This window comes from Nerophis lumbriciformis, linkage group LG16, assembly GCF_033978685.3.
Source record: "Nerophis lumbriciformis linkage group LG16, RoL_Nlum_v2.1, whole genome shotgun sequence".
NCBI classification, from domain to species: domain Eukaryota; kingdom Metazoa; phylum Chordata; class Actinopteri; order Syngnathiformes; family Syngnathidae; genus Nerophis; species Nerophis lumbriciformis.
The window spans coordinates 38818932-38846716 of NC_084563.2; the positions used below are offsets into that span (position 1 = coordinate 38818932).

Consider the following 27785-nt stretch of genomic DNA (forward strand, 5'->3'; position numbering starts at 1 on the left):
TGCTGTAAACAAAATGTCACTGTGCAAACCCATGTTTGTTGTTGTACTGAACACAGATTGAAAATAAACCCACTGAAATAATAATAATAACAATTAATAATTTCTATGTCTTTCTTAGCCGTTTGTGAAGTTTTGTGCTCGTGTACTACGTTCGCTCGCATCCTGTGCATCTCCTGGGGGCTAAGCCCCCCCATGTCCTTAAAAGCTAGTGACGCCCCTGGTCTTTGGTATGACTCGGCCGGGGGTTTGAACTCACGACCTACCGATCTCAGGGCGGACACTCTAACCTGCGCCAAAAAGATGACTATTTTTTATAGTATATATCGAAAGAGTGGACGACTTCAAGACGGCCGTGATGATGACAAGACAAATCTGGGTAAGTGTATTAAAACTTTGAAATGTTCATTTTGTGACATAACCTTCATGCTTTCCCCCCCCCTTTGGATCCCATGTTGTTCCCCCGGTGCCCACGCACAATAATCATCAAGCAAATGACCAGAAACAAGATAAAACTCCCTTTAATATGCAATGAATCATTTTCAAGTCACCGTTGTTTTCCCTAACGTCTGTTGGTAACAAAACAATACTGTATACAAACACTAAATTGCTACATCAATGTAAACAAGATATATATATATAAAAAAAAAAAGAAAAAAAAAAAAAGAGTCTTACTGTGATAAAACAAGTATTTGCTGCTGAATTATTCTTACTTTCAACACATCTTTGACCAACCTTCACCAAGCTCACAGGTATTCCAAAAGTATTAAGAAATACAATATGGCAACATAACATTCAAACACCAATTTTCTCAGGGTTTTTTTTGTCCTTTTTCTCGTTTTTTGTTTTTTTAACACTCAGATGTTTAAGTTCAGTGGTTTTAATGTCAAGCGTACTGTTGAAGGCTCATGTGCACGTCGACCATGCAGTCATTTAATAATCAACGCAACATTTCCTCTAATTCCAAAGTGTTCGTACTAAAAAGAAGACGGAAGTGAGCTTGTGTCGTCTGCCTGCGTGTGGACGCGTCTTGTGGAGTTAGAACATGAGTAGAAAAGTGAGGAGGCTGCAGAAGCGTTCAAGGCATTTATAGTGAGACACTTTCTGTGCTGGCGAGAAACCAAACAGTATTAACTCAAACAAAAAAAAGGGGGTACAAAAAAGGAAGGGTTTTGTCATTTATGTTAAAAAAATGTAACGGCCTCGCTCGACTGAGCTGTGGCCTCTTTAGGTAAAGGTGGAAATTAAGTGTGTGTGTGTGGGTGCGTGTGTGAGAGAGAAAAGAGGCGAAAAGTTTATGACAGGATATTGGACATGAATTCGTAGAAGCGCTTGGAGTACTGCTCCGGGTTCACCGTTGAGATCTCGGCCCCCGCCTGAAAATAAAAAAACAATGACATCAAAAGTACACCAAATACTTTCAGGTTGTGTGTGTACTTGAGTTTTTGGCCAAAAATATTCAAAAGAAAAATCAAATACCATATTTTCCGGACCATAGGGCGCACAGGATTATAAGGCGCCCTGCCGATGAATGGTCTATTTTCGATCTTTTTTCATATACAAACCCCGTTTCCATATGAGTTGGGAAATTGTGTTAGATGTAAATATAAACTGAATGCAATGATTTGCAAATCCCTTTCAACCCATATTCAATTGAATGCACTACAAAGACAACATATTTGATGTTCAAACTCATAAACTTTATTTTTTTTTGCAAATAATAATTAACTTAGAATTTCATGGCTGCAACACGTGCCAAAGTAGTTGGGAAAGGGCATGTTCACCACTGTGTTACATCACCTTTTCTTTTAACAACACTCAATAAACGATTGGGAACTAAGGAAACTAATTGTTGAAGCTTTGAAAGTGGAATTCTTTCACATTCTTGTTTTATGTAGAGCTTCAGTCGTTCAACAGTCCGGGGTCTCCGCTGTCGTATTTTACGCTTCATAATGCGCCACACATTTTCGATGGGAGACAGGTCTGGACTGCAGGCGAGCCAGGAAAGTACCCGCACTCTTTTTTTACGAAGCCACGCTGTTGTAACACGTGCTGAATGTGGCTTGGCATTGTTTTGCTGAAATAAGCAGGGGCGTCCATGAAAAAGACGGCGCTTAGATGGCAGCATATGTTGCTCCAAAACCTGTATATAACTTTCAACATTACACAGATGTGTAAGTTACCCATGTCTTGGGCACTAATGCACCCCCATACCATCACAGATGCTGGCTTTTGAACTTTGCGTCGATAACAGTCTGGATGGTTCGCTTCCCCTTTGGTCCGGATGACACAATGTCGAATATTTCCAAAAACAATTTGAAATGTGGACTCGTCAGACCACAGAACGCTTTTCCACTTTGCATCAGTCCATCTTAGATGATTTCGGGCCCAGAGAAGCCGGCGGCGTTTCTGGATGTTGTTGATAAATGGCTTTCGCTTTGCATAGTAGAGCTTTAACTTGCACTTACAGATGTAGCGACCAACTGTATTTAGTGACAGTGGTTTTCTGAAGTGTTCCTGAGCCCATGTGGTGATATCCTTTAGAGATTGATGTCGGTTTTTGATACAGTGCCATCTGAGGGATCGAAGGTCACGGTCATTCAATGTTGGTTTCCGGCCATGCCGCTTATGTGGAGTGATTTCTCCAGATTCTCTGAACCTTTTGATGATATTATGGAGTGTAGATGTTGAAATCCCTAAATTTCTTGCGATTGCACTTTGAGAAACGTTGTTCTTAAACTGTTTGACTATTTGCTCACGCAGTTGTGGACAAAGGGGTGTACCTCGCCCCATCCTTTCTTGTGAAACACTGAGCATTTTTTTGGGAAGCTGTTTTTATACCCAATCATGGCACCCACCTGTTCCCAATTAGCCTGCACACCTGTGGGATGTTCCAAATAAGTGTTTGATGAGCATTCCTCAACTTTATCAGTATTTATTGCCACCTTTCCCAACTTCTTTGTCACGTGTTGCTGGCATCAAATTCTAAAGTTAATGATTATTTGCAAAAAAAAAAAAGTTTATCAGTTTGAACATCAAATATTTTGTTTTTGTAGCATAATCAACTGAATTTGAGTTGAAAATGATTTGCAAATCATTGTATTCCGTTTATATTTACATCTAACACAATTTCCCAACTCATATAGAAACGGGGGTTGTATAAGGCGCACCGGATTATAGGGAGCATTAAAGGAGTGTTAGAATAATTATGTATATATTATCACACAACTCTTATGCTTAAGGGCCGTTGCTATAGTTATTATCAATTGTGCTGAAATTGTATTTTTCTTTGTCTGTGCAAAGCTGGCAATCCAAAAGATTGCCAGCCAGTCTCGTATCCGTGTTTGTTTCCAAAGTCGGCCTGCTGACTGCCAAGGCCGAACATCGAGTACCGTGACGCAGACAGAGCAGAGACTTTTTATTATGTTGGATCCACTATGGACTGGACTCTCACAATACCCACTCGACATCCATTGCATTCGGTCTCCCCTAGAGGGGGGGGGGGGGGGGGGGGGGGGGGGGGGTTACCCACATATGCGGTCCTCTCCAAGGTTTCTCATAGTCATTCACATCGACGTCCCACTGGGGTGAGTTTTTCCTTGCCCTTATGTGGGCTTTGTACCGAGGATGTCGTTGTGGCTTGTGCAGCCCTTTGACACTTGTGATTTAGGGCTATATAAATAAACATTGATTGATTGATTGATTGAGACAAGGCGATATCACGACTGTCAGCACATTTGCATTTTTGTATAATCATATATTGTGTCTAACTTGAGCAGTCGAGATTACCCCGTTCCCTCAGCGACAACTTCAGGGACCTTCCAAATAAATAGAGGAAGCACGTGGGCTGGACTTTTAGTACGTAGTTTGGATCTGTAACTAGAGTACAGCCCAAAACACGTCTCTCTTCAATTGAGCAAAATTTAAATCTGTCTCTGCATGATTCCTTGGTTCTCGTCTGTTTAATAGATGTCATCAGTGTTTGAACCTGACATTAAAGGAGTCATATTATTATATATTTTTCTAAATGTAAAACACTTCCTTGTGGTCTTCTCCATGTGATGGTGGTTCTTTGGTCAAAATGTTGCATAGATTATGTTTTACAGATCACTTTCAAGCCGCTTTCTGACAATCGCTTCCGGACGCGCCGTTTTGTGGGCAGTCTTATTTACGTGGCTCACCTTCGGCAGCGTCTTCTCCCCGTCATCTTTGTTGTAGCGGTGTAGCGTGCAAGGACGGAAGTGGAAGAAGTGTCCAAAGATGAAGCTAACTGTTTTAATGACATTCAGACTTTACTTCAGTCAATAACGGAGCAGCTTCTCCTCATCCGCCGGAAATGTGTCCCGTGAAAAAACGTCCGACCGGAACTCTCTAATAACTAAAGTTCCTTGGGTGAATAATGTAGACTCACTACACCGGTATGTTTTAGCGCTTTCATGGCGAATTTACTGACAGATATAAGTAAGAACTTACTACACTACTTTATATTAGAAATGTCACATAACAAGAAGATAGAGAAAAGGCGGACGCGCAAAATTTTCCAGGACTAATGCAGATCCCAAATACAGATCAGCAGGTACCAGAAGGTAAGAAAAGTTGTTTTTGCAAAACATTGTGAAACAAAACGCCAGATAATATGTCTTACCTTATACACACACCATAATAATACTTGTATGTTGAAGCACAGTACAAGCCATCAAGCGGTGCGGCTTTATAGCTTACCAAAGTCGTACTAAAACATTTTGATCGATTTTTGAGCGCCGTGTGTAATGTTCTATATTTTCAATGGTACATATAAAATGTTGGTGTTGTTTGCTTTAGTCATATTGCAGTCTACACGGTGGAAGAGGGGTTAGTGCATCTGCCTCACAATACGAAGGTCCTGAGTATTCCTGAGTTCAATCCCGGACTCGGGATCGTTCCGTGACTGCGTGGGTTCCCTCCGGGTACTCCGGCTTCCTCCCACCTCCAAAAACATGCACCTGGGGATAGGTTGATTGGCAACACTAAATTGGCCCTAGTGTGTGAATGTGAGTGTGAATGTTGTCTGTTTATCCGTGTTGGCCCTGCGATGAGATGGCTACTTGTCCAGGGTGTACTCCGCCTTCCGCCCGAATGCAGCTGAGATAGGCTCCTGCGACCCCAAAAGGGACAAGTGGTAGTAAATGGATGGATGGATGGACGTTTCTCTTATGTGTGACTGCCATCTACTGGTCACACTTATAATTTCACCATGTACCAAATAAAATTGCTTCGAGGTCGGTAAGCAAAACCAGAATTATTCCGTACATTAGATGCACCGGGTTATAAGGTGCACTGTCTGTTTTGAGAGAAAAAATAATTTTAAGTGCGCCTTATAGTCCGGAAAATATGGTAAACTTTGAAGCTTATGGTAATTTTTGCACTAAATAGGAAGTGACTGTGCATGTTTTATTTGAACTATTCGTTTTTATTTATTTATCTGTACATAGTACATTTGCTTAGTGTGCAATATGTATTATTTATCACTAATTGTAGTTTTACTTTTGTTACTGTACAGTGCATCCGAAAACTATTCGCAGTGCTTCACGTTTTCCACATTTGGTTATGTTACAGCTTTAGTCCAAACTGGAATAAATTCATTTTGTCCTTCCATTTCTACAGACAATACCCTATAATTACAATGTGAAGAGAGTCTTTTTTTTTTTTAATTGTTGTACATTTATTAAAACAAAAAATTTATTAAAACAAAAAAATATCCCACGGCCTGTGTTTATACCATACCTGCATGATTGATTGATTGATTGATTGAAACTTTTATTAGTAGATTGCACAGTACAGTACATATTCCGTACAATTGACCACTAAATGGTAACACCCGAATAAGTTTTTCAAATTGTTTAAGTCCACGTTAATCAATTCATGGTAAATACCTAAAGCGCTCTACTTTAAACGTCACATTGACACAGTGATGGCGGAAGCTGCCATGCAAGGCCTTAGCTACAAACCATCAGGAGCAAGGGTGAAGCAGAAGGTGGATTCAAACCGGGAAGTTGCTGGAATGGCCTCTCTACAATCTGCGCCACGTGGCCCACAAGTACTCGCAGCCTTTGCTCAGTAATTTGTTGATGCACCTTTGGCAGCAATTACAGAGTCAAATCCGTTTGAATACGATGCCATAAGCTTGGCACACCTATCTTTTGGGCAGTTTTGCCCATTCCTCTCATTCCTCTCATACCTCATGTATGCATGGCGACAATGGGAGATGCGTTGTCACCATACATAGACATCAAATAACAAATGGGTCATAATATGAGCCCTTTAAAACGATGATTGAAACGGTCACTAAATGCTCTCAGTCCGGATTTAAAAGCATTTAATAATACATATTCTTTTTGTAGCATGTTCCAAACAAAGGGAGCTGATTGAACGAAAGCGAAATAATAATGGCAGACCAATACTGAATGAGATATACAGTACAGGCCAAAAGTTTGGACACACCCTCTCCTCATTCAATGCCTTTTCTTTATGTTCATGACTATTTACATTGTAGATTGTCACTGAAGGCATCAAGACTATGAATGAACACATGTGGAGTTATGTACTTAACAAAAAAAGGTGAAAAAAATGAAAACATGTTTTATATTCTAGTTTCTTCAAAATAGCCACTCTTTGCTCTGATTATTGCTTGGCACACTCTTGGCATTCTCTCAATGAGCTTCAAGCACACCTGTGAAGTGAAAACCATTTCAGGTGACTACCTCTTGAAGCTCATCAGTTTAAGCGTTATTCTGGTCTACAGATTATTTCTAGTTTTGCACCCATCACTGCTGAACATGGTTTACCCCCCTCTCTTGTCGATAGTGCCTTTTTTAAGATGGTCAAGTCTGGGAACCAACAACATTAAAGATGTATATGTTGACAACATTTTTGCCTCTTTCCAGCAACTTGGTGATGACTTTTCACTCCCCAATTAACCCTTTTTTTTAATGTCTACAGATCCGCAGTTTTGTTCGTAATACTTTCCCCAGCTTTCCAAGCTTACCAACTGACAGTTTAAATGCTTGTTTGACAACACCTCTGACGTTAAAAGGATCCATTACAAGTACCGTATTTTTCGGAGTATAAGTCGCACCGGCCGAAAATGCATAATAAAGAAGGAAAACATTTTTTGGGGAAATTTATTTGATAAAACCCAACACCAAGAATAGACATGTGAAAGGCAATTTAAAATAAATAAAGAAACAACAGGCTGAATAAGTGTACGTTATATGAGGCATAAATAACCAACAGAGAACGTGCCTGGTATGTTAACGTAACATATTATGGTAAGAGTCATTCAAATAACTATAACATATAGAACATGCTATACGTTTACCAAACAATCTGTCACTCCTAATCGCTAAATCCCATGAAATCTTATACGTCTAGTCTCTTACGTGAATGAGCTAAATATTATTATTTGATATTTTACGGTAATGTGTTAATACTTTCACACATAAGTCACTCCTGAGTTGCACCCCCGGCCAAACTATGAAAAAAACTGCGACTTCTAGTCTGGAAAAATACGGTATTTATAACTAGAGATGTCCAATAATGGCTTTTTTTTGCCGATATCCGATATTGTTCAACTCTTAATTAACGATTCCGATATCAACCGATACAGATGTATACAGTCGTGGAATTAACACATTATTATGCCTAATTTTGCTGTGATGCCCCGCTGGATGCATTAAACAATGTAACAAGGTTTTCCAAAATAAATCAACTCAAGTTATGGAAAAAAATGCCAACATGGCACTGCCATATTTATTATTGAAGTCACAAAGTGCATAATTTTTTTTTAACATGCCTCAAAACAGCAGCTTGGAATTTGGGACATGCTCTCCCTGAGAGAGCAAGAGAAGGTTGAGGTGGGCAGGGTTGGGGGAGGTGGGGGGTAGGGGGTAGCGGGGGGTGTATATTGTAGCGTCCCGGAAGAGTTAGTGCTGCAAGGGGTTCTGGGTATTTGTTCTGTAGTGTTTATGTTGTGTTACGGTGCGGATGTTCACCCGAAATGTGTTTGTCATTCTTGTTTGGTGTGGGTTCACAGTGTGGCGCATATTTGTAACAGTGTTAAAGTTGTTTATACGGCCACCCTCAGTGTGACCTGTATGGCTGTTGACCAAATATGCCTTGCATTCACTTGTGTGTGTGAAAAGCCGTAGATATTATGTGATTGGGCCGGCACGCAAAGACAGTGCCTTTAAGGTTTATTGGCGCTCTGTACTTCTCCCTACACCCGTGTTCCACTCCGTACAGCGGCGTTTTAAAAAGTCATAAATTTTGCTTTTTGAAACCGATACCGATAATTTCCGATATTACATTTTAAAGCATTTATCGGCCGATAATATCAGCAGTCCGATATTATCGGACATCTCTTTTTATAACCAACATTTTCCTCTACGTCCTGAGTCTCTGTATTCCATGAAGTCACTTTGGGAGGGTGATTCAGGAGTGACCCCATCGGAGGAGAGCTGGACAGAGATTTTAAGTAGAGCTTAAAAGTCTTCTATTTTTGCTAGACACAACCTTATTCAATGCAAGCTAATACATCATACGTATTATACGAAGGTTCGACTTGCTAATATGTGAATATCGGTATTATGTGATCGGTGTCAATGGTCTCCAGCTAACTTAATACATATGTTTTGGTTTTGTCCACCCCTGTGCAGTTATTGGACTGACATTTTTTAATACTTTGTTTTTGGTAATTGGCGAAAAGATCGAAACAAATCTGACTATTGGGGGCAGCCCCTCTGTCATCTTCTGTTAGAAAATCCAAAAAGAACCTTGGTAGCATTGACTACTTTGTTGAATAGAAGACTAATTGTGCTGAATTGGAAGGCTGCAGTGCCTCTCTGCCACACCCACTGGTTTAAAGATGTTCTGTATTTCTTTAAATTGGAGAAAATTCGGCTGACATTATACGGTTGTTTCAGGAAGTACGAGGTGGTTTCCTAAAATATGTAAAAGAGACTGATCTCAAATTTAACCCCGATTGAAAGTAATTGAAAGGTAGATAATTGATGAGCCTTTTGTCTGCTGTTGTGTATTGCTGTATTGGGACATTCAGGAGTGCAGTTGTCTGTGGCTTCTAGGGTTTCCCCGATACCAACAATTTGGTACCGGTACCAAAATGTGTATCGACACTTTGATACTTTTACAAATAAAGGGAACTACAACAAAAGTCAATTTTGGATTTTTTTAAACAGATAATCTTATACTACATTAAACATTCACAGTCAAATAACTGTACATGGTTAAATTATAAATTAAAAGGCATTAAATACATTGGGCTTTTCTTGTTGCACTCAAAGAACAATTTTCCTTATTACATATAATCTGCCGTAATCAAGGATTAGGTTAGAATAGACAAGCGGTAGAAAAAGGATAAATGGATAAAACAATGATTTACTGACATTATATTAAATTATTCATGATTTATGGTTGCCACTCCTTGTCTGTGCTTTAAGAAAAATACAATTATTAATAAGTACTAAAAACAAAACTATGGATAAATGTACACAGATAAGCCATGTAACAGGTAAAACACACATTTGTTCACAACAAAACACAAATTGTAGCAATTTGTTACAAATTTTGTCATTTTACTTGCATTGGTTGACGTTAGATGAGCAATTTTAACTGCGCTAATATTTGCATCAAGCCAAGCAGCTGTGTGCACGTCTACGTATCTACATGTTATACATCTACATGTGCACAACAGGGAAGCTGATTAACTTATGAGAGTAGCGTGTGTGAGTTTGCGAGAATGTCAACGTGTCGGCTGAGTAACGTCAGTGAGTGAGTGGGCGAGTAAAGAGTGAGAGAGAGGGAGCGCTTGCACTGCGCAGTAAAGTCATGAACGGGTCCGGTTGTGTCCTGCAAAACTAATAATAAAGCAACCAGACTGTCATTGACGGCCTCGCATTCTGACCGGAAAGCGGGTAAAGTGAAGGGTGTTACTCCCGACGAAAACATCCACTCTGAAAGGAACCTCTGCCGTGTGCTCCTCGACTACGGTTTGCACCGGAGCCGAACAGCAGGACACTACATTATTACCTGTCACTCTTTATAACACCTTGTGCAGATATGAATGCTTATTATTTAATTGTTTACCTAAGTTTGAACCACAGGTGGTAATACTAATCGCCACGTTGCAAGGCGAGTTTTAAAGCAACACTGGCAGCACGGCGCCTCCCTGTTAAAAGCGTCACCTTTATCGTTAGTTTTGAAGCCCAAATACCTCCATATTGCCCTTCATGAACCAGTAGAATTGTATTTTTTTGCCATTCTACCACTCCCTATATTATTGCTTGTACGCCCTTTGTGTGTGCATTGTGACACACTCAACATCATGCGCCTCGGCTCTGTCGTCACCGCCGCATCCGGATGAAAGAACAGTACCGGTACTTTTCAAAGGTAGTATAGTACTGATTTCAATTGATTGGTATCGCAGTACTTTACCGGTATACCCTACAATCCTTGTGGCTTCGTGTCAATATTTGCCTGTACTTATTTGACTGATGCATGTTTTGGTTTTTTTAATATATAATTTTTTATGGGTTACTTGTTTGGCGGAGAAAAAAGAACATTTGACATGTGTTTAATTGTACTTCTGGACTGTATATGTAAAAAATCCAATCGACAAATGTTTAACCCAGTGGTTATTAACCTGGGTTCGATCGAACCCTAGGGGTTCGGTGAGTCGGCCTCAGGGGTTTGGCGGAGGTCAAAACACATCCGACTCATCGTGTAAATAAAAACTTCTCCCTATCGGCGTATTTCGGATACGGCAACAGCAGAAGTCAGACTGATTTGCAGCTGTGTCATTTGTTGTGAGTTTATGCACGGTGTTGGTTTTGTTCTTTGAACAAGGTGATGTCCATGCATGGTTCATTTTGTGCACCAGTAAAAAAAACATGGGAACACTTTAGTATGGGGAACATATTCACCATTAATTAGTTGCTTATTAACATTCAAGTTAATAACATATTGGCTCTTAACTAGTCATTATTAAGTACGTATTAATGCCTTATTCTGCATGGCCTTATTATAACCCCAGGAAGGCTACCGGACCAGACGGAGTACCTGGAAAGGTGCTCAGGACGTGCGCCCACCAGCTCGCTCCCCCCCTCACCAGGATCTTCAACCTCTCCCTGGCTCAGGCAGTCATCCCATCCTGCCTGAAGTCATCTACAATAATCCCGGTGCCGAAGAAGTCTCCCATCACCAGCCTGAATGATTACCGACCAGTGGCCCTCACTCCGGTAATCATGAAGTGCTTCGAGCGACTTGTTCTCCAGCACATCAAGGACCATATCCCTCCAGACTTCGACCCCCACCAGTTCGCATACCGGGCGAACAGGTCCACAGAGGACGCCATCGCTGTTGCTCTCCACTCTGCTCTGAACCACCTGGAGCAGCAGCAGAGCTACGTCCGGATGCTCTCTGTGGACTATAGCTCTGCCTTCAATACAATAATCCCGGACAGACTCTGCAATAAACTGGACACTCTTGGCCTCCCCCCTCTCACAAACGCCTGGATAAGGGACTTCCTAACGGACCGACCCCAGAATGTGAGACTTGGCCCGCACCTCTCATCCTCCCGCACGCTGAGCATCGGCTCCCCACAGGGCTGTGTGCTGAGCCCCCTCCTCTACTGCCTTTACACCCATGACTGCAGTCCGGCCCACAGTGACAACCTTACCGTCAAGTTCGCCGACGATACCACAGTGGTCGGGCTCATCTCCAGGGGTGACGAGGCTGCCTACAGAGAGGAGGTCCTGAAGCTGACGGCCTGGTCTTCGGAGAACAACCTCGCTCTCAACACCAGCAAGACCAGAGAGATCATCGTCGACTTCAGGAGGAGCAGCACCGACCCTGCCCCCCTCTACATCAACGGCGAGCGTGTAGAGAGGGTCCACACCTTCAGGTACCTTGGAGTCCACATCTCTAATGACTTCTCCTGGACAGTCAACACCACATCAATCATCAAGAAGGCTCAGCAGCGGCTACACTTCCTTAGAGTCCTCGGGAAGTACAACCTGAAGCCTGACCTGCTGCTGACCTTCTACCGCTCGTCCATCGAGAGCCTGCTGACCTACTGTATTACGGTATGGTACGGCAGCTGCACTGCAGCAGACAGGGAGAGGCTGCAAAGAGTGGTCAAGACGGCTCAGAAGATCATCGGCCGCCCTCTCCCCTCTCTGACGGACATCTACACCTCCCGCTGCCTCAACAGAGCCAGTGCCATCATCAAGGACAGCACCCACCCTGGCTCTGACCTGTTCCACCTGCTGCCCTCTGGGAAGCGCTACAGGTGCATTAAAACCAAAACAAACAGGCTAAAGAACAGCTTCTTCCCCAGGGCCATAACCATCCTGAACGGACTGCCCCATTGTCCCTCATAACTGCCTTCTCTTCGGTGCAATAACCCATTCCACCAACCACCCTGTTTTTGTTTTGTTTTTTTTCATGTATATATTCATTTCACACCATATTCATTGCACTTCTACATTTTTTATATTTTTATATATTTGCACATTGTTTTTCTAGCATGCACACATCGCACTGTATGGAATGGCCTCAATCTCGTTACCTTGCGTAATGACAATAAAGCTGATTCTGATTCTGATTCTGATAACCCTAACCCTCTAACCCTGGCCCTAACCCTAACCAAATAACTCTAAATTAAGTCTTTGTTACTTAGAATATGTTCCCCTAGTGTCCAAAAAACTCTAAATTAAGTCTTTGTTACTTAGAATATGTTCCTCATACTAAAGTGTTACCAAAAACATATAACTTTGTCTTGAATTTGTAAAAAAACAACATAATATTTTTCACTAAAGAAGGGTTCGGTGAATGTGCATATAAAACTGGTGGGGTTCGGTACCTCCAACAAGGTTAGTTTAACAAAAAAACATCAATAAATCAGAACACGGTATACCAGGGCTTGACGACCCTGGTTGCAAACAAAAACGGTTCCGACTTAGGTCATGCAACTCACCCCGTGTTTCACAGTTTTGGCAGCATGTGCAGCTTTTTTCTTCGCATCGTAATGTGTGAGGATGTCAATGATGGCCATAAAGTACACCTCCTTCTTGACAGCACCTAGCCAGGACAGGTAGAGATAAGTGTTTTTAGAGACTAACAAGTGTGTCCAAGTGTTTACCACTAATGATAAGAGGCAACGGAGTGAATTCCCTGTAAGAATAAAATATTGAAAACAGAAATGTAACAAAAAAAAATATATATATATACTGTGCATATATATATGGTCTTACTGTCATGGCTCTTGATTGCGTAAACATCAACAGAGGGGTCAAAGTCCCCAGGTTCAAAGAATCCTCCGCAGTTGAAAGGGTTTCCTGGGCTGTCTGGAGGAGTCCCAACTGAGCCGGTCAGCACGCCTCCGCCTATCCCGTCGTTCTCAAACTCTTCCTCATCCGCAGTACCTTCCACATCCATCTCCTCCTGCTCGGCTCGATCCACGTCGTGGATCCCCACTAGAAGACTGTAGTCCATGATCTTGAGAGTGGCCAAGAACTGAAACATACAACATTCCTCTCTGTGCCTTCTAAAACAAAATACACAGTTGTCCCTTCTTTAATGCTGCTATTTGGTTCCAGGTATGACCTCGGTACACAAATTTCTGCAAAGTGAGATTATTAATAAATCTAATATTTTCATAGAGCATAAAAAACTGTAAAAACATAAACATTTATGTTTTTAAAATAGATATATATCCCTCTAAACATTAAATAACACATATAGACATTTACACTCCTTTTTACCCAATTTATTGTAATTTTCAGTCTATAAGCTGATACTTTTTTCCATCGCTTTGAATCACAATGTTTGGGCTAATTCATGGATATTTCCGGTGTGAAGCAGCACGTCAATCGGTGAAGAGCGGCAGCACATTCCCACAACCACGCACACACACCTTGATAGCACACGCAAACTGATCTACTAAACTGGTGCGCAGAGGACCGCGTCTCTTAAATGAGCAGAATAAGGAGCAAATCTATTTAGTGTGTCTGTCTTCATGAGTATGCACAATATATGCCGATAATCAGAACGCCCACAACACTGGGAGGAGTAGATGCAAATACAACTATTTATCACGCACTGTGTGATCAATCAAGACTAAAACTCAACTGCAAACTTTAATTTGCGCCATTACTGTATTTCGCACGTGCAAACTGAGAGTTACACACACAGTTGTGAGAAAGGAGGTGACTGCACTGCAGCTACATTCTACATATGCTTGTGAAAATATATGGACTGTCAAAAATAAAAATAAGAGACATCTTGTCTTTTCAGCAATATCATTTTATAATTGTATAGCTGCTGGGTGACTTAAGGGGCTGATTAAAACAAGTTGTTGCTTTTTGGTGTCTGCTGGTGTTTTGTCATATAGAATATATTATTAACTAGGGATGTCCGATAATATCGCACTGCCGATATTATCGGCCGATAAATGCTTTAAAATGTAATATCGGAAATTATCGGTATCAAAAAGTACAATTTATGACTTTTTAAAACGCCACTGTGTACACAGACGTTGGGAGAAGAACAGAGCGCCAATAAACCTTAAAGGCACAGCCTTTGCGTGCCGGCTCAGTCACTTAATATCTACGGCTTTATGTAACAGCCATACAGGTCACACTGAGGGTGGCCGTATAAACAACTTTAACACTGTTACAAATATGCGCCACACTGTAAACCCACACCAAACAAGAATGACAAACACATTTTGGGAGAGCATCCGCACCGTAACACAACATAAACACAACAGAACAAATACCCAGAACCCCTTGCAACACTAACTCTTCCGGGACGCTACAATATACACCCCCCGCCCCAACCTTGTTTTTGATTGAAACTTATATGAGTAGATTGCACAGTACAGTACATATTCCGTACAATTGACCACTAAATGGTAACACCCGAATACGTTTTTCAACTTGTTTAAGTCGGGGTCTACGTTAATCAATTCACAACAAAATTAGGCATAATAATGTGTTCCACGACTGTATATATCGGTATCGGTTGATATCGGAATCAGTAATTAAGAGTTAGACAATATCGGAATATCCACAAAAGAGCCATTATCGGACATCTCTATTATTAACGTATCTCCTGTGTGAGAAAAAACATATCAATATGTATTTTCTTGCATCTAGAGCTCACATTCACAGTTAGTGCCAGCCTCTCACATGAGGGCCCCTTCAGCGAGCTAAAAACAAAAAGTGGTTGCTGGACGGCTTCTAAAAATGCCCATAAAAACAGGTACATGCCGGCTGTGTTTTTGAAAACATAGCAAAAAGCCACAGATGGGAGCTTGATAACATGAATGTGCAGTAAATAATCGAGTGGCTTTGTGGTAAAAGCCACGTAGTACACTCAAAATCCTCATTTAATTAAGGTGGTCTCCCTACTTTTCAATTATACACGCAGTCTTAATAGATCACGCACAACATGCACACTAATAATGCACACATTTTTTTTGTTTACACATGCTGTTCAGCTCTTGGTATTTGGATCTTAGTAGATCAGGCCCTTAATAATAATAATAATAATAATAATGGATTAGATTTTATATCGCGCTTTTATATTGTTAGATAATCAAAGCGCTCACAGAGAAGTGGGAACCCATCATTCATTCACACCTGGTGGTGGTAAGCTACATTTGTAGCCACAGCTGCCCTGGGGTAGACTGACGGAAGCGAGGCTGCCAGTTTACTCCTACGGCCCCTCCGACCACCACCTACCATTCATTCATCATTCATTCATTCACCAGTGTGAGCGGCACCGGGGGCAAGGGTGAAGTGCCCTGCCCAAGGACACAACGGCAGTTATTTTGGATGTCAAGAGGCGGGGAGCGAACCTGCAACCCTCAGGTTTCTGGCACGGCCGCTCTACCCACCACGCCATACACCCCTTAGTCTTGGAACGTCTCGTATCTCGTCTTTTGACATCGCTCATGTCAAGTGCTCTCACCAACGTGGAGATGTGTTATTGATGAGGAAGGAGTTTGAAGACGAAATGCCTCAAAAAGTTGTTCTGCCAAAAGTTGGTCAACTTGCTTGTCACGGTGAAGGTACATTAGCGAGAAGATTAGCCGCTGTGTTGTTGTTAGCATTGTTTACCCTTAACCCGAAAACAAAAGTCTATGGAGCCAGAACAAGTGTTGGTTCTGAATAAAAAACTAGACACTGTAGAAAAGTTGTATTGACACTAAAAACATTAGAAGTATATAGTGAAATGATAAATTAAAAAATAAATATATTTTTGTGGACCTTTGTTGTTGAATTTTTTTTCAATGCCACTCTCCAGGTTTTTTAAACTGTTATATTTTCTAAGTATTACAGGTTTTTACTTTCAACTTTGCGTTTTTCAGATTCACTTCCTTTTTTTTAATTCCAACTTGCTGGCACTTTTTTCATTTGGGGGGGGGGGGGGGGGGGGGTCTACATCATTTTAGTGAGTATTTGTTATACCTGTTTGTTTCCCAAATATACGTGTGTGCCTGTGTTCTTGTATTTCTACCCTTCTTGAGACATCAACAAGGAAAAGTACCTTCCATATGAGGACCGGTGAACAAGTTAGGACCGAAATCATGGTCCCAATACGGAAAACCATTGCATCTAATAGAGAATGTCTCATTTGCATTCCTGGTGGTGATCAAAAATTAGGGTGGTCCCAAAAAGGAGGGATTTTTCAAATTGACTGTGTGTCAGTTTTAAAAGTGCTCCCCCTCTGGTCAACATATGAAATAACAAGTGTGTGTAAAAATTTGAAGTGCTCCCCCTCTGGCCAACATATTTAATAACTAGTGTGTGTAAGAAATTGAAATGCGCCTAGGGATGATGTTCGTTAAGAAATTATCGAGTTCGAGCCCATTATCGAACCGATACCTTATCGAATCTCTTATTGAATCCAGATAGGTTGTTGTGTGTGCACTGACTTCCAAAAGCCATTGATGTTATAGGACTGTGCCGGCACGCTGTTTATATGGAGGAAAAGTGGTCGTGACTGAGGGCAGCATGCGGCCGTTATAGGGTGAAGATTTCAGGTGAGAGAGGACTCTAAAGGCACGCCCCCAGTGAGCATATAGTGCTGCGATGTGCGTTGTAAATAAAAAAATTGCCGATAAACACATCACCAACATGGACGAGGTGCCGCTCACTTTCGACATTCCGGTGAAGCACACTGTGGAGAAGAAGGGGACCAGCACGGTAGCAAATCGATACGCACAACGAGGCAGGAGAAGTCGGCTTTTACTGTTGTGCTAGCTTGCTATGCTAATGGACAACGAGACTGACTTTGAAAATGACGAGAGGAAATCTGGCGTGTTTGATGGAGAACTTGCCCAGCTGTTCATTTCGGACACAGAAGATGAGGACTTTGATGGATTTGTGGATGAGGATTGATCAAAAAATAATGTGAGTACATTGATAAATACTTCAATAAAGTACAACCCAACTCAGCTTTGCTCCTGCTGCATTTATAAACAGCGTCCATGCATGCTAGGGTATGTTTTAAGCTAGCGTATGTTTTAAACTAGCCTATGTTTTAAGATAGCGTATGTTTAACCATGCCTGCGCCCAAAAATACGCTGTGCCTTATTTATGCGTTAAATACAGAAATAGCACCCGTAACTGACACAGCGCCTTTTAATACGGTGCGCCGTATGGTCGCGAAAATACGGTATAGTGGCTTCGATAACGGGACCCGGTTCTCAAAACGGGATTCGAATCCATGGAGTCGGTTCTTTTCTTATCGAACAATCGGGAGAACCGGTTTCGAACATCATCCCTAAATGCGCCCTCTTTGGCCAAAATTAATTTAAAAAAAATACAATAAATATGTATATAGAGACATACTGTAATAATGACGTAAATAATGAAGATAAAAAAACAACTACAAACAAAATCATTCCAAAAAAAAAAATTTACTAAATGCTTACCTTTTTTATATTTGCATAGTATGTATATATTATTAATGTTGTAAATACACATCTTTATATATCTAGAAAGGGTGGTCCTAAAGAGGTAGGCATTTTTCGGCGATCTCAAGAAGGTAAAAAAATACAAGAATGTGTGTGTGTGTGTGTGTGTGTGTGTGTGTGTGTGTGTGCGCACACGTGTGTGAATGGGTGAATAAAAGGCATTCAATTAAATCCCTTTGTAAAAAAACTAAGTTCGGTTCATTATTTAGCTTTTTTTATTGAACAATTGAATATAGAAAAAGAACAAAGCTCTTATTTATTTTATTTGTTAACCTGGCAGGTCTGAACCATTACACTCTGTGATACATGTCTCTGCTATGAGCGCTGAGAGAGCTGCGAGAGCTCAAAACTAAGTACCGTATTTTCCGGAGTATAAGTCGCTCCGTAGTATAAGTCGCACCGGCCGAAAATGCATAATAAAAAGGAAAAAAACATACATAAGTCGCACTGGAGTATAAGTCGCATTTTTTGGGGAAATTTATTTGATAAAACCCAACACCAAGAATAGACATTTGAAAGGCAATTTAAAATAAATAAAGAATAGTGAACAACAGGCTGAATAAGTGTACGTTATATGACGCATAAATAACCAACTGAGAACATGCCTGGTATGTTAACGTAACATATTATGGTAAGAGTCATTCAAATAACTATAACATATAGAACATGCTATACGTTTACCAAACAATCTGTCACTCCTAATCGCTAAATCCCATGAAATCTTATACGTCTAGTCTCTTACGTGAATGAGCTAAATAATATTATTTGATATTTTACGGTAATGTGTTAATAATTTCACACATAAGTCGCTCCTGAGTATAAGTCGCACCCCCGGCCAAACTATGAAAAAAACTGCGACTTATAGTCCGAAAAATACGGTAAGTTGAAAGTGGAAAAATAAAATAAGTGAATGTGAAAAACCGAATGTTGAAAATAAAAACCCATAATACTTTAAAAAAAAACAAAAAAAACAAAACGTTTTAATAAATACTGGGAGGGTGGTTATTTAAACTTTCTTTTTTTTTGCAATTCAACATTTTACAAGAACAATACTTGTCAGTACAATTTTTTCTACAATACCAAGGTTTTGTTTTTTTAATACCAAACTTTATGGCACAGTTTTGGCTCCATAGAAGTCCCGCTTGTTGAATATCATTATCGATCACAACAACATAATAATATACAAATACAGCATTGTAATACGTCCATCCATCCATTTTCTACCGCTTGTCCCTTTTGGGGTCGCGGGGGGTGCTGGAGCCTATCTCAGCTGCATTCGGACGGAAGGCGGCGTACACCCTGGACAAGTCGCCACCTCATCACAGGGCCAACACAGATAGACAGACAACATTCACACTCACATTCACACACTAGGGCCAATTTAGTGTTGCCAATCAACCAATCCCCAGGTGCATGTTTTTGGAGGTGGGAGGAAGCCGGAGTACCCGGAGGGAACTCACGCAGTCACAGGGAGAACATGCAAACTCAGCACAAGGATCCCGAGCCCGGGATTGAACTCAGGACTACTCAGGACCTTTGTATTGTGAGGCACATGCACTAACCCCTGTTCCACCGTGCTGCCCGCATTGTAATACATACAAGACATAAATAAGACTTACTTTATGCCAAAACTTTCGAATAATATTTAATAAAAAAATAAAAAAATGGGTGATGTATTGAAGCCACAGTATTTGAAGTACGATGTGGTGAGAGTCGATTGTACTTCTCGAGTCACACTTGTTTAGCGATAGACACACTTTTTCCTCCAAAAGTTAAGAGTTTCATAAATGGTTGCATCACACAGATGTAGTAAACAAAACAATTGTTACCTCAACATCCCGTTTTAGCTTCTCCAAAAAGTATTTCTTGTTGTCGTCTCCTATTTGCAGTTTATGGCCTTCGTTGAGGAAGTCGTTGTCTTTAAAAGTGGGGAGCTCTTTTGCCTAAGGAAGGTGGAAAATGACAAAGACATGAGTGATTTACATTGACAGCAATGTAGTCACAATAACACGATAGAGAGCAACGGGCATTATGTATTTTGACAAAGTAAGGCCACGATGCAACTTAGATCCTTTCCACCAAATTATTCAAAACAAACTAACACTTCCGTCTCTTTTTCAACTCTAACTTAAATACACATTCAACTGATAAAAACGGTGTATTGGAACAACACAGGACACTTTATTTGACTTTCCCTTCCTGTTCGCTAGTGATGGGTAAATGTCGCCTGAGTGAGTTAGGCACACTTGACACTGCAATGACACGGTGTTATTGTTTCACAGTGCCACAATCTGCTGGATTCAAAGAAGAGTCATTATACTGTATTTGACCTGCTAATAGAATTCAGGGTTAGCAAATTTTATTGAATTTTTTTGTTATAGCTGTGCAGAAAGGAATATGAAACGGGCAACTTTGGTCAATAAGCCAAATGATAGGCAGGAAAAGAAGAACGTTTACCTTATTTGGCGCTATAAGGTCAAAATGATCCCACACTATGGAATTTTTACCTTTTCCTTGTTCTATTCAGATCAACGACGGCGACCAAAAACAATGTCAAACGTAACGTGCTACTTCAACTACTTTCAGTACAACTGGTCACAAATAAAGCGCTTCCTGGAAAACACAGTTTGGTGCTTCACAGTCAAAAGACACAGCACCTGTATCATGTTTGACACACACACGAGGCATCGAAGACACAGTATCACTTTTTGTGTTTCATAATCTATAAATGCTTCAGGATCATTTAACCCATCACTATTGTTCACCGTGTGACTTGTAGAATATACATTTTTCAAAGAGGGTATTGTGTTAGAGCAGAGGTGTCAAACTCAAGGCCAGATCTGGCCCGCAAACACCTGGAAATGATATGTGTCAATAAAGTACTTAATATTTTCTCACTAAATGTAATTGATTTTTTTTCATTTTGACAGAAAAAATATATGTACTGCTTGAAATTGCATACCTTTTAAACCAGACCTGGGCATTCTGCGGCTCAGGTCTGGTTTGAGGCCAATCATAAATTACAAAATACATTTTAAAAAGTATCTATGTCGAGTGTGCAATACAACGGTGCTGCCTTTGTTTTGAAAAGCGTTATTTGTATTACTTACGTGTGGACGTATGCGCATGAGTGAATGTGAACAGCGGCAATCACAAATGACAAAATAAAGTTTAAAAAACATCTATGTCGTGCGTGCAATACAACTGTGCTGCCTTCATTTTGAAAAGTGTTATTTATGGGCGTATGTCCGGGTGTAACCTGTGAGTGAAGGTGCACAGCGACAAGTGATGAGACGCCAAAAAGAGAAAAGTTGATGACGAATGGCGTGTTTCCAACAAGACATGGACTGCCAAGTATTTCTTTACGGAAATTAAAGGTAAAGCCGTGTGCTTAATTTGTGGTACACAGGTTGCTGTGTTTAAAGAATATAATTTGAATCGCCACTACACGACGAAGCACGAGGAAAAATACCGGAATCTGTCTGATGAAGCGCGCGCAAGGGAGGCTGATGCGTTGATGGTAAAACTGCGAACCAACAAGGACTTTTTGCCAAATTTCACACCCCCAGAGATGCAGCTGTCAGGACAAGTTTCGTCATTTCTCACAAAATCGCCAGAAAAAGTAAGGCGTTTTCTGACGGAGAGTTTATTAAGGAGTGCTTATTGGACTCTGTTGCGCTGATAATGCCCGTGACGGGAGTGTTATATCAACTAAAGCCCACACTTAAAGTTTCCACGTGCAAGATTGAATCTATTTAAAAAAGTTATTTAATAAGAAGCCAAAAGTGCAAAAACAATAATGTTCGTGTTGGAGGAGTTGTGAATGAATGAAATATGAAATCCGTGCTGCAGTCTGCAGGTGTACCTAATGTTGTGGCCCAGCAGCGACTGCAGTACAGATTTCATATTTTATGGTTGTCCAAATCTGACGGGGAAAAATGTTGGAAAATGCAGGATAAAGTGACAGAAATTAACCCTGTGCAGAAATTGACATTTTTGCATTGTATTATACATCAGGAAGTGTTGTGTAAGACAGTGTTAAAAATAAAACCATCAAAAGCAATCTGCTTTTGTATAAAGTTAAGTTAGGTTAAATGAAATTATTATTATTATTATTAATTATTATTATTATTATCAGTATTATTATTTATCTTACGGTATATTAAAAATAATATTGAGCAAAATTTAATTGAAATATTGTCGGTGTAGCCCTCCAGCAGTGCTCGGGTTGCTTATGCGGCCCCCGGTAAAAATTAATTGCCCACCCCTGTTTTAAACTTTAATAGTATCCAATATTGCAACACATATTACAGTATATTATCATACCTTCCAAACATGTTTTCGTCTAAGTAAAAATACTTAACTTTACAGCAAACTACCCATCAAATTAATAAAAATAACAATACATTTTACGTTGTTCTTTACAGCATATTACTGTAAATTGAAAAAAACTACCACTGTTTTTTGCAGTAAAATTCTGTTGACTGAGCTGCCAGTTTTTGACTGTAAAATCTACGGTTGTTTTTAACGGTGTATTACTGTAAATGGAAAGACGGTACATATGTTTTTACGGTAGAAAAACTGGCAGCTAAGTTGCCAGAATAAAAAAATAACGTGTACGGTTTTTCCATTGACAATATAATGTTGTAAAAACCAATGTAAATTTAACACAAAAATTCTGGCAACTAAGCTGCCAGCTTTTTGCATAACCCCCCTCCCCCACAAAAAAAATAAACAGTGGTACTGTTTTTTCCATTTACCGTAAAATGTTGTAAAACATTAAAAAAACATGATTTTACAGTAAATTTTGGTAAATGTGAAGTTTTTACTATAAAATCTAAAGTCTACTTAAAACAATTTATATAATTAACAACAAAAATCCAGAAGCAAATTCATACAATATTCGCTGTTACAAGCGGCCCTCTGATAGCAGCCATAACTGTAACGTGGCCCTCAATGAAAACAAGTTTGACGTCCGTGTGTTTGAGTAACAGGACCGAGTAGAAACCCATGGATATTGCTTAATAAAAAATTTTTTTTACAGTTAATTTGATTGTGCTTTTATACATTTCCTTTCCTGGGGACACAAATGGCACACATTAGGGAATTGCCCACAAAGTCCTACTTAAAAGAAGGTTTATTCTAAATAAAGAAAACCGAGGGCATTTATTTGGATTTGATAAAAAAAAAACTTTCATATACCTTTTCCTTGTCACTGGCTTCTCTTGAGACAGTAGAACCCTAAAACAGGAAGAGAACAGTATAATTAGTATAAAAAAACTAACATGTTGAGGATACATAAGATGATGGATGAACATCCACCTTCTAAAGTTTACCCCCTGATAGGATTTGGCAGACCAGGAGACATGAATGTCATGGCCGTAAGACTAATACTGTAAAATCTTACAGCTTATGTCTTTAAATACAGACATCCCTTAGGTCTAGCGCCCCTCTGTAAACTTGCAGCATTTCTCTCATTCAATTGTTTATGGGGTGTGTGTGTTTTTTGTAGGCATGTGCCAATCGATTAGTATTGCACAATTTTGTGAAAAAGTATGTGGTCAAGCATTGCCGATTAATGCCTTTTTATGCTGGCTGACAAGCAGCTAGCAGTTAGATACAGTATGTGTCTCCATACACAGTGTGGAGCTGCTCCCCTAAACTAATAATAATAATTACCTCCATTACGGAAAATAAACTATTATTATCGGGTATTATTAACACTGGAGGACGAGGCTAATCATGCTACACACTGAGAGAAAGCCGGCACACTAATGGCTAAGGCAAGCTAGCTTTAAACAACACCATGAAAAAAGTGCTTAGTAAACTTTAACAAATGTAGATTGAACTGTGTGACAGCGGAAAATAAATAGTTAGAGTATTAAAAGGGAAATCAATATGTAGATCAATAAGAGATAGAGAGAGGATTCTATAACAATAACTGTTGGTGTGTCAGCATTGTTACAGTCAGTACACGACACGTAAAAAGAGGATCGGATTAATCAAGAAATTGGTGGTGTCGATATTAAGGGTAGTATCACTGTATGATCGATACCAGATTGATCAGATCGATGTTTTTAATTTCTCAGTCATTTTGTTGTTGGTTGTGTTAATGTTTTCAGGGAATAATTCCCTGTACAAAGGAGGAATTAGAGGGCAAAAACCTAAGGATTTAAATGAGTAATAGATAGTAGTTTTTACTTTTGTTTAGTTATTGTGCATTATTGACTTTGTTTTGATCAAACAATACAAGAGAATAAGGAACAAGTTAAAGTATTGTATTGATATCGTTAAACTGTCAAAAGCATTCACTTTGAAAAATGTAACAGTTAATAAATGTGATCGGTATTGGCTGAGCTCAGTCATGGATGATCGGCAGCATAAAACCTTGACTGGAACATCCCCTGTGTTTTGGCATATGCTGCATTTTTGTATTTATGGGATTGTAGCCAGAGGTGTCCCGATAACAGCTTTTTAACTTCCAGTATTGGATCCTTGAGAATTAGCCGATACCGATATTGATTCGATGCAATATCAGCAGGAATAATACATACTTTTGTTTTGTATTGTTGAATTTTAGAAAAGTCTTGATTAAACGAAGTTACAGAGAACTATGCCAGTTATGAAAAATACTAACCTACCATAAATCCCAGACTATAAGCCGCTACTTTTTTCCTCGGCTTTGAACCCTGCGGCTTATAAGGGTGCGGCTAATTTAGGGATTTTTCTTCGCTGACAGCGGGCTATAAAGTAAATAGTTTTAAAAAACAAGCAAACACATTGAATAATTGTGTTGTTGTTTGTGCTATGGCGCTATCTTTTGGACAAGTTTGTGCCACTGCAGGTGCTGCATTCTGTTTAGACATTTTTTTTTAAACCGACCGTAACTACAGTTGCCATTCGGTCTTCTAGCTGTCCAGAGCGTTTCTACTGGTATGGATTCTTCATTTATCACTCCAAGCAACATTTGTAAGTTTTACAGCTTAACTAAAACAAGTTTTACTTACTAAACCGTCCCATGTGTGACAGCTATAGGAGTGTTTTATGCATCTTTTTATGTGCTATGGTATTGTGCTGAAGCTAGCGTCGTTAGCAATAGCTACTATGCTAACACATGTCTTTGTTAAAATTATTAACAGTTTTGTAAATTCACCAAAACTTTTGAGTCAGTTTAGCTAATTGGAGAGCTACCTTCTGCAGCTAATGGGTCCATGACGATGACTTCTGTTTGTTTGATCAGTCGTTTTACTGCCGTGTGACAGGCACCGTTTGGAAACAATTAAGGTATGTAAATTAGCATTTACAAAATGCACCTGTGTACATAACTAATTCCACAAAGTATCTATCTGCGCCTTACACTCTGGCGCGATTAATATATGGAAAACAATTTTTTTTCCTTAAAATGTAGAAGGTGCAGCTTATATCCCGGTGTGCTCTATAATACGAGAAATTTGCTATTTGTTAATAACCATCTGGAATGGATTTATGCTGTCTTTAAGTTGACGTGGAATGGTAAATGTTTTTTACCATCAAAAATTCAAGTTACGCTCATGACGCAGTAAGTTGAATGGCGCAGACACATTTGTTACTAGATGCTTTCTAATACTGCCTTACATACTTTGTATATGTTAAGTAATATGCAACTATAGTTATGTGATGCTTGTTTATATTTGACAAATGTGCTGTTTTCCAATACAATATGGGACTCTTATTACTTAGGACTATCTTGTGTGTTACTGTGTGCTTAGCTGTTGTGTAGCTGCTCGCTTCTACTGTTAACCTTTTGTAAATGCTTTGACTAAAATACAAGAAAAGACCAAGTTGTGTGCTTATTGGGAGGGCATTTAGATGTTAACTGGCTGTCCAGCTTTGCACAAGTAAACATGCTATGCTGCAGGACTGCTTGTATCGGAACTCATATCGGAGATATTAGATGGACCAATGTCCAACATCAATATCAGTGTGCAACACCCGTATTTGCAGCATTTCTAATTTGCAGCATTTTCTCGTTCCATGTGTTGTATGGAGCGTAACAATGTTTGCCCCTGTCAGCCACTGTAGAAAACAGCTCGTAACCAATTCAATATTGAAGACAGAGAGACCATTTTTTGGCTCGTTTTGAAATACTATGTGAATAAAATTATTATGGGATAGAAACAAAACTGTTTGTCCGTAACATACAATTTCGGAGATAAGTCTGAAATTATAATTTTTTTTTAAGCAATCCTGTTAATTAGCATATACAGTTAGAGAACTAGCACTTCCATACATCATATTATAAAAGGGTAACCGGATGTTTCAAAATCTTACAGTGCACTTGTAGATTTCTACACCTATTTGTCAGGCAGGCTAGTGGCCCACATCTACACTCACTCTGTGGCTGACCTATTATTACTGATGCGTTCTTCTGCATTAAAAATCGTAGACGTAACAGGCAGACACATTGGCCCAGTGGCAGAAATACCTTCAGGTCATATTTGCGATGCACAGTGAGGTGATGACTGAATACATTCCGGGTCACGACCATATACGTCTCCACCCCGTCCACTGTTAGCCTGTACATGCCCAGGAACTGAGGCAGCAGTGTGTTGCCGTGACATTCCACTATAAACTGAAGAGAGATAAGAAAAGGAGACAAAAAAAGTCACATCATCTTGTCAGTGCGAATTTATTTGTAAAAAAAACAAAAAAAAAATAAAAACTAACATCCATAAATCTGTGTGTATATTGTATAATACTGTGCAATACAGTGTTTCACACAAGACTGCAATATATTTGTAGGTTGCGGGTAGGAGATGACATGATTAAGGAATGGTCAAGTTTGCAGTTTACAGTTTAAAAAAAAAAAGCTAAACAAATATATTTAAAGCTACCTCGGGAAAATTAACTTTATTCTATTTTTTTTTTTTAACTACCGGTATACGTCGCCGCCAGTGAGTGCCCTTAAATCATACTTGCCAACCTTGAGACCTCCGATTTCGGGAGTTGGAGGGCAGTGGAGGTGGGGGGGCGGGGTCGGGGGCGGGGGGTGTGGTTAAGAGGGAAGGAGTATATTTACAGCTAGAATTCACCAAGTCAAGTATTTCATATATATATATATATATATATATATACATATATATATATATATACATATATATATATATATATATATATATATATATATATATATATATATATATACACATATATATATATATATAAGAAATACTTGTATGTGTAAATAAATGAACACTGAAATTCAAGTATTTCTTATATATATATATATATATATATATATATATATATATATATATATATACCGGTATATATATATATATATATAATAAAATAAATATACATTTATAGCTAGAATTCACTGAAAGTCAAGTATTTCTTATATATATATATATATATATATATATATATATATATATATATATATATTTATATATATATATATATTTATATATATACATATATATATATATATATGTATATATATATAAGAAATACTTGACTTTCAGTGAATTCTAGCTATAAATGTATATTTATTTTATTATATATATATAATAAATACTTGAATTTCAGTGTTCATTTATTTACACATACACACACACATAACACTCATCTACTCATTGTTGAGTTAAGGGTTGAATTGTCCATCCTTGTTCTATTCTCTGTCACTATTTTTCGAACCATGCTGAACACCCTCTCTGATGATGCATTGCTGTGTGGCACACACAAAAGTGCTTTCATCAAATGCACT

The 27785-nt window shown here is 39.3% G+C and overlaps 1 protein-coding gene across 1 annotated transcript in view; it reads right to left on the bottom strand.

Moving 5' to 3' along the window:
• Positions 1 to 502: 502 nt before the first annotated feature.
• The window catches only part of LOC133617260 (phosphatidylinositol 5-phosphate 4-kinase type-2 beta), a 57805-nt gene continuing 30522 nt past the window's right edge, over positions 503 to 27785 (bottom strand). The window contains exons 5-10 of the mRNA XM_061977140.2: positions 26502 to 26648; positions 23240 to 23278; positions 19867 to 19980; positions 13305 to 13566; positions 13028 to 13131; positions 503 to 1373 (exon numbers count right to left, since the gene is read on the bottom strand). Of these exons, the coding sequence (XP_061833124.1) occupies positions 1293 to 1373; positions 13028 to 13131; positions 13305 to 13566; positions 19867 to 19980; positions 23240 to 23278; positions 26502 to 26648 (747 nt within the window). The 3' untranslated portion in view covers positions 503 to 1292. The remainder of the gene's footprint in view (positions 1374 to 13027; positions 13132 to 13304; positions 13567 to 19866; positions 19981 to 23239; positions 23279 to 26501; positions 26649 to 27785) is intronic.